The sequence below is a fragment of the Artemia sp. Qi Xiang Cuo genome, chromosome 9 (assembly GCF_049724085.1).
Source record: "Artemia sp. Qi Xiang Cuo chromosome 9, ASM4972408v1, whole genome shotgun sequence".
Taxonomy (NCBI): Eukaryota; Metazoa; Arthropoda; class Branchiopoda; order Anostraca; family Artemiidae; genus Artemia; species Artemia sp. Qi Xiang Cuo.
The window spans coordinates 63100816-63108760 of NC_142802.1; the positions used below are offsets into that span (position 1 = coordinate 63100816).

Below are 7945 nucleotides of genomic sequence, written 5' to 3' on the forward strand. Positions count from 1 at the left end.
AAGAAATTAACATAAGTTGGGCTCAAAACCCCTATGCCATCCTAGGGCCAGAACATAATTTGTACTTTACTAAAAAAACACAAATGAATTTGCATTATCAGTTTAATATACATGTACTGATATTTAGTAATCAAATGTTAATATTACTTGAATTATTAAAGTTATAAAATTAAAAACATTTATATTTTTTCAGTCAAATGCAAATTATGTTCTGGCCTTGAGAAGGCATAGGGATTTTGAGCCCAACTTATGTTAATTTCTGCTCGTTTTTAGTTTGACTCGGTTATTTATTGTAATTTCTGTTCGTTTTGGGTTTCATTTACTTATCAATGCTGATTTGTGGTATTTTCACGTTTGGTAGATTATTTTATTTTAGTTTTGCTCACTTTTTTTTTAATGGAGTTCTTTACTTTTCTTTGAAAAACTTATTTTGTGGAAAAAGTTCTTTTTTAGTTAATTAGAATAAATAGCTCTTTGTAAAGTACTAAAAATACTTTAACGTAAAGAGCGAGGTATTGCCGAGGGGGTGAAGCTCCTCATATACCTAATAATTTCTTTTCGTTTTAAGTTTGAATGTTGCTCCTTATTTTCAGTTGCAAAAACTTGCTTTTTTATTTAATTTCTGATCGTTTTTAAGTAATGTTGTGAAACCCCGTGCCCCTTAATGGAAAATTCTCTTCCTGCATGAAAAATTCCTCCATGTAAAGATCCTCCTACGTAACCACTCCCCGACCTTCCCCCACCACCAGAAAAAATCCTCCCTGAAAACGTCTGTATACTTCCGAATAACTAATACTATATGTAAACAATGGGCAAGGTTTATAAATTGCAGCCCTTCCCCCGAGGACTGTGGGGAATTACGTCGTCCTCAAAGACATAGTTATCAAACTTTTCGACTATGCTGAGCAAAATGGCTATCTCAAAATTTATATCCGGTGGCTTTGGGAAAATAATAGCGTGAGAGGGGGCCTAGTTGCCCTCCAATTTTTTTGGTAACTTAAAAAGGGCACTAGAACTTTAATTTTCCGTTCGAATAAGCCCTCTCATGACATTCTAGGACCATTGTGTCGATGCTATTACCCATGGGGAAAAAAACAGAAAACAAAATAAACACGCATCTGTGATCTTTCTTCTGGCAAAATATACAAAATTCCACATTTTTGCAAATAGGAGCTTGAAACCTCTACAGTAGGGTTCTCTGATATGCTGAACCTGATAGTGTGATTTTAATTAAGATTCTATGACTTTAAGGGGCGTTTCCCCCTTTTGTTTGAAAATACGGCAAATTTTCTCAGGCTCGTAACTTTTGATGGGTAAGACTAAACTGAAAGATGAAAATATAATATTTATATATTCAAAATCAGCATAAAAATATGATCCTTTGATGTATCTATTGGTATCAAAATTCTGTTTTTAGAGTTTCTGTTACTATTGAGCCGGGTCACTCCTTACTTACAGTTCGTTACCGCGAACTGTTTGATGACTAATATCGTGACAAACTTGTCCTAATTCCCTGTTTACCGTCACTTTAATTATGAATCAGAATTTAATGTCATAAATTCATTATCGCTTAGAACTGGCAACAAGAGCTGGCTATTCCACTAATTTTTCTATTTGTTAAGAATACGCCTTACGCCTCAGGTTTCTTTTTCTCTATTTTTTTCCTAATTCCCTGTTTCTTGTCCTAATTCCCTGTTTACCGTCACTTTAATTATGAATCAGAATTTAATGTCATAAATTCATTATCGCTTAGAACTGGCAACAAGAGCTGGCTATTCCACTAATTTTTCTATTTGTTAAGAATACGCCTTACGCCTCAGGTTTCTTTTTCTCTATTTTTTCTTTTTTTATTTGCGTTAAATATCATAAATAATTTATTCTAAAATATATTTTCAAACACAAAAAAGTTCCCGGGAAAGTTGTATTACTTGCTAATGATATTTCAAGCTATTTTCTACGAGATTTTTTTTTCCATGAGAAGACAATAGGAATGGGAGTCGGTAAAAACATCTCAGCAATGAAAAGTTATGGGACAGATATATGGTAATGGACAGAAATCTAAAAAAGTTTTGTATAAAGTTAGCTGGCTGTCTAATAAGTGAAAAGATTTTTTTTCATGTGCATCTGCCATTCCTCATTTAAATTTATGACTCGTGACAAGATGATAATAAAATACTATTGTCTATTGTAAGCCTTTCGAAAAACTGAAAATTAGCTTTAGATACCCAAATAAAGAGGTGACGGAGTACCTAGGGAGCTCACTCTTAGTTTTGAGCCAAAGGTTTTATTACGTCTTATCTCTAACGTAACAAACATGTCATTATTCATCCCAATTGAACAAACATTCGATTACTAACATTCTCTTACTAATTTAACCAGTCACAAAGTTAATCAGTTAACCAGTCACAAAGTTAATCAAAGTTAATTAATTAAATCAGTCACAAAGGCTCCTTTTTTTGACGACTTTCAAGTCGCAGGGATAATATCGAATTATTTTAAGCTCAATGCTGCTGATTGTAATGAAAATTTGGGTAAATTTTACTACAAAGCCTGACACACAGATCGAGTCTGAAATATTTTCTAGCTTTCTAGCTACTTGACTTTCTAGCTTTCTAGCTACACCTATTCTAGCTACTTGAGTGGTTGCATCTCTTTTCTAGCTACCTTTCTAGCTACTGGCTTTCTAGCTTTCTAGCAACTAGTTTTCTAGCTACATATATTCTAGCTACTTGAGTGATTGTGTCTGTTTTCTAGCTGCCTTTCTAGCTTTCTAGAAACTAGCTTTCTAGCTACATATCTTCGAGCTATTTGAGTGGTTGCATCTGTTTTCTAGCTACCTCTCTAGCTACTGGCTTTCTAGCTTACTAACAACTAGCTTTCTAGCTACAAATATTCTAGCTACTTGAGTGGTTGTTTCTGTTTTCTAGCTACCTTTCTAGCTACTGGCTTTCTAGCTTTCAAGAAACTAGCTTTCTTGCTACATATATTCTAGCTACTTGAGCAGTTGCATCTGTTTTATTTCTCTCCAAAAACGACGCGTTTATCTCCAAGAAAACAGGTTTTTTTAAACTGAAAGTAAGCAGAAACATTTAAACGTCAACGACCAGAAATTATTCCGTATATGAGGGGGGCTGCCCCTTCTTCAACCCTCACTCTTTATATTAAAGTCTTGAAGTACTTTTAAAAAAAATTCTCATTGAAATTCAACTGCCCTTGCGTTTGAGCATTGTCTTAATTAAATAAAAAAAAACAAGTTTTTTTAACTGAAAGTAAGGAACGACGTTAAAACTTAAAACGAACAGAAATTATTCCGTATATGAAAGGGGCTGTCCCCTCCTCGACGCCGCACTCTTTACGCTAAAGTTTTTCATTGTTTAAAAAAATAGAGTTGTGACAAAGTCAAACTTCAGCGTAAAGAGCGATGCGTTGAGGAGGGGACATCCCGTTTCATATACAGAATAATTTCTGTTCGTTTTAAATTTTAACGTCGTTCCTTACTTTCAGTTAAAAAAAAACTTGTTTTTTTTTATTTAATTTTTGAACATTTTTAATTAATGCAGGTTTTGATTTTGGCTCACCGTACATGAATAATTAAAAAAAAATTGAATATTAATTTTGCTTTTATTTGGTTAAATGGCTTTCTCGAAACCTGTTTAATTTTATTTACGAACGTTTTCATTGGTAATAAATATACGTTACTTACGAATTAACTTACGTAACGAACTTCTATATTCATATATTTTTAATACGTATATTAGAGGGTTCGACCCCTAGTCAATCATCTTGCTCTTTAAGGTAAAGTTCGAATTTAGTTCCAATTCTTTAAAAATGACCTCTTAATCACAAATGCCGTTAATTAGAATAAATAGATCTTATGAAACTACTAAACAATTTTTGGCTTAAAGAGCGAGGTATTGACTAGGGGGTGAACCCAATCATATACTTAATGTTTTCTGTCGTTTTAAGTTTTGATGTTGCTCCTTACTTTCAGTGGAAAAACTTGTTTTTTTTTATATATAATTTCTGATCTTTTTTAAAAATAATGCTGGGAAATCCGGCGCCCCCTTCATAGCAATGTCCCTTCCCCCATGAAAACTTCTTCCGTGTAAATATCCTCCCAAATAACCCCCGACCCACTTTCCCCCCCCACTACCAGAAAAAATCCCCCCTGAAAACGTCTGTATACTTCCCAATAACCGATACTATATGTTAACATTGGGTTAATTTCATAACTTTCAGCCCTCCCCTCGAGGACTTCGGGGGATTAAGTCATCCTAAAAGACATAATTATCATATTTTCGACCATGCTGAACAAAATGGCTTTCTCAAAATTTTGATCGGGTGACTTTGGGAAAAAAATAAGCATGGGAGGGGCCTAGTTGCCCTCCATTTTTTTTGGTAACTTAAAAAGGGCACTAGAACTTTTAATTTCCTTTCGAATGAGCCCTCCCACGATATTCTAGGACTACTGGGTCGATACGATCACCCCTGACAACAAAACATACAAATAAACACGCATCCATGATATTTCTTCTGGCAAAAAATGCAAAATTCCACATTTTTGTAGATAGGAGCTTGAAACCTCTACAGTAGGGTTTCTGATACGCTGAATATGATGGTGTGATTTTCATTAAGGTTCTATAGCTTTTAGGGGGTCTTTCCCCTTTTTTCGAAAATCAGCCATATTTTCTCAGGCACGTAACTTATGATAGGTAATTATGATTATTCCGTATATGAAAGAGGCTGTCGCCTCCATACCGCTCAGTACTCAATGCAAAATTTTTTCATTTTTAAAAAAAGAAATAGAGTTTTGTATAGTAAAAAAATTAGAATAAATATTATGGCGTTATTGCGGGGACCGTTTCGGTCATCTAACGACTCGTTTATGGTCGTTTTAAGTTTGAATGTTGTTCCTTGTTTTCAGTTAAAAACAACTTGTTTTTTTTATTTAATTTTTGGACGTTTTTGAATTAATGCAGGTTTTGATTTTGGCTCACCGTACATGAATAATTAAAACCAAATTTGAATATTAATTTTACTTTTATTTGGTTAAATGGCTTTCTCGAAACCTGTTTAATTTTATTTACGAACGTTTTTATTTGAATAAATATACGTAACTTACGAATTAACTTACGTAACGAACTTCTATATTCATATATTTTTAATACGTATATTAGAGGGTTCGCCCCCTAGTCAATATCTTGCTCTTTAAGCTAAAGTTTGAATTTTGTCCTAATTCTTTAAAAATTACCCCTTAATCACAAATGCCGTTTATTAAAATAAATAGCTCTTATGAAAGTACTAAATAATCTTTGGCTTAAAGAGTGGGGTATTGACTAGGGGGTGAACCCAATCATATACGTAATGTTTTTGGTCGTTTTAAGTTTTGATGTTGCTCCTTACTTTCAGTTGAAAAACTTTTTTTATATATAATTTCTGATCTTTTTTTAAATAATGCAGGGAAATCCGGCGCCTCCTTCATAGCAATGTCCCTTCCCCCATGAAAACTTCCTTCATGGAAATATCCTCCCACATAACCCCCGACCCACTCCCTCCACTACCAGAAACAAAAACCCCTGAAAACTTCTGTATACTTCCCAATAACCAATATTATATGTAAACATTGGGTAAAGTTCATAACTTTCAGTCCTCCCTCCGAGGACTTGGGGTGATTAAGTCATCTTAAAAGACATAGTTATCATATTCTCGACCACGCTGAACAAAATGACTATCTCAAAATTTTGATCAGGTGACTTTGGAAAAAAACGACCGTGGGAGGGGGCCTAGTTGCCCTCCATTTTTTTTGGTCTCTTAAAAAGGACACTAAAACTTTTAATTTCCATCCGAATGAGCCTTCTCGCGATATTCTAGGACCACTGGGCCGATACGATCGTCCCTGGGAAAAAAACCAAACAAATTAACACGCATCCGTGATCTTTCTTCTGGCAAAAAATGCAAAATTCCACATTTTTGTAGATAGGAGCTTGGCCCTTTTTTCGAAAATCAGCCAAACTTTCTCAGGCACGTAACTTATGATAGGTAAGACTGAACTTGATGAAACCTATATATTTGAAATCAGTATTAAAATCTGATTCTTTTGATGTATCTATTGGTATCAAAATTCCGTTTTCTACAGTTTCGGTTACCATTGAGCCGGGTCTCTCCTTACTTACAGTTCGTTACCACGAGCTGTTTGATTGGTGCAATGGAAAAAAAATTCTAAGAAGAATTTTAATAAGAATTCTTCATTTTTTGGCAATAAAGTTAATAAAGCAAATTGCTTTAAAAAAAGAAAAAAACAACTATAGAAGACTTATTCTAATTTCTAGTTTATTTTCAAAATTGCTATCATTTAGGAAAGAAATGAAAGCGTGATATCTTCTAATCATCTTATATGGGAATTAAGACAAAGCCATTTTTCCCCCTGTAATTTGTACATAAGATTCCAGAGGTATAAAATTACAATGACGCTTATTATGTGAATTAAGACGTTACTTTAATTTCCTCCCTTTTGAGAAATTAAATTAAATACTGTTGAAAGAATTGAAAAAAAAACCATTGCAGATAATGAATACATCGTATACCTGCCAGTACCGTTGACTGTTAACTTACCATTAAGGTTTTTGGTATCATACTTCAGGCGCTCATCCAGCCACTCCTCTCTGAATGTTAACTGAACGCTGTACTCCTACAAATAGAACATGATTTAGTCAAGAAATGAAGATAAAGATTGCGGTAGAAAAGATAATTCAAAATCCCCAACTGCTTAACTGCTGGAGACGAGAAAGTCATGTATATATGTACGTATTAGATTAATGGCGCCTCTTAACCACTAAGGTCCTTGCATCGGCCCTATAGTGCATAGCCACGGCTGGTTTTTAACTCGGGGTCCCTCACCATCAAGCTTAGATCAAACCCTCTGTGCTACCATGACACCATGAAGAATTCACGTGACGTGATATAGTATATTTAAACACCAGAGTTAAACGGACCACGGTTTATAATAAGTCCACCAACACGAAAGCTTGTAAAATCAAATGCGCAAAACATTCAACCAAACAACATCCAACCCATTTCATTGTCCTTTCTCCGAAACAAAATGCTCAATGGTGCATCTTCACATTGAAATAATTCCTTATATTCTTAATCTTCCATTGGTAATTACTCTCCAAATTTTCACGGTATATTCCCTCTTAATACAATCCCAGCAATTTAACCCCTCAGATCATGAAACTTCTCCCAAGTGCACATAAAGCGTTCTAAATTCTCATGATTTTCCCACATCAGACATAAATTCGAATCCCTCTGTAACCTAAACATCAGCAAATATTTTCTTATTTCTCCAAATAGCTTAAAATATATTCAAGTTTCAACTGCGCGCTAAGTATTTATGTGTCAACACCAGAAAACTATTTGAGAATTGTTTGATATAATTCGATTCCTTTTTGTGTATCGGAATTATCCAGTTTCAGCTGAAAATTATATTTTTGACATTTGCTTTGAATTTTTTTTTAGACTAAATAATACCTTGAAAAAACCTGAAAAACAAAAAATCTATTTTTCGGCAAGTTTTGATCATTTTCTAAGAAAAAGTCAGGGTAGTATCCTTATCAGGGCTCGGCAAGGCGATAATCTAAAACTAACGATTTAAGTAGCATAAGTATCTTACCTTTTCGGTTTATGCATGTTCACTTTGGATTTAATGACATAACGGTAGCAAGTAAAAGTTTTGAAAGACAAAAAATTACAAATCGACAAAAACAAACAAATACGCTCTAGCATTCATTTTCGTGAACTATTGAGGCCCCAAAACAGTTTAAGCAGAAATTTTGGAACTGAAAAGAACTTAAGGCCAGTTATATGTGTTTCCTGGTTTGTTAAAGTCAGGTTTAAGCTGTGTTATACTTCAGTCTTGGCGAAATTAAATTAAAAACAAATTTTTTTC

At 34.0% G+C, this 7945-nt stretch overlaps 1 protein-coding gene across 1 annotated transcript in view; it reads right to left on the reverse strand.

Moving 5' to 3' along the window:
• GluClalpha (glycine receptor alpha 1) overlaps positions 1-6931 on the reverse strand; it is a 204368-nt gene extending 197437 nt beyond the window's left edge. Inside the window, exons 1-2 of the mRNA XM_089095053.1 lie at positions 6917-6931; positions 6613-6688 (exon numbers count right to left, since the gene is read on the reverse strand). Of these exons, the coding sequence (XP_088951179.1) occupies positions 6613-6688; positions 6917-6931 (91 nt within the window). The remainder of the gene's footprint in view (positions 1-6612; positions 6689-6916) is intronic.
• Positions 6932-7945: the final 1014 nt, after the last annotated feature.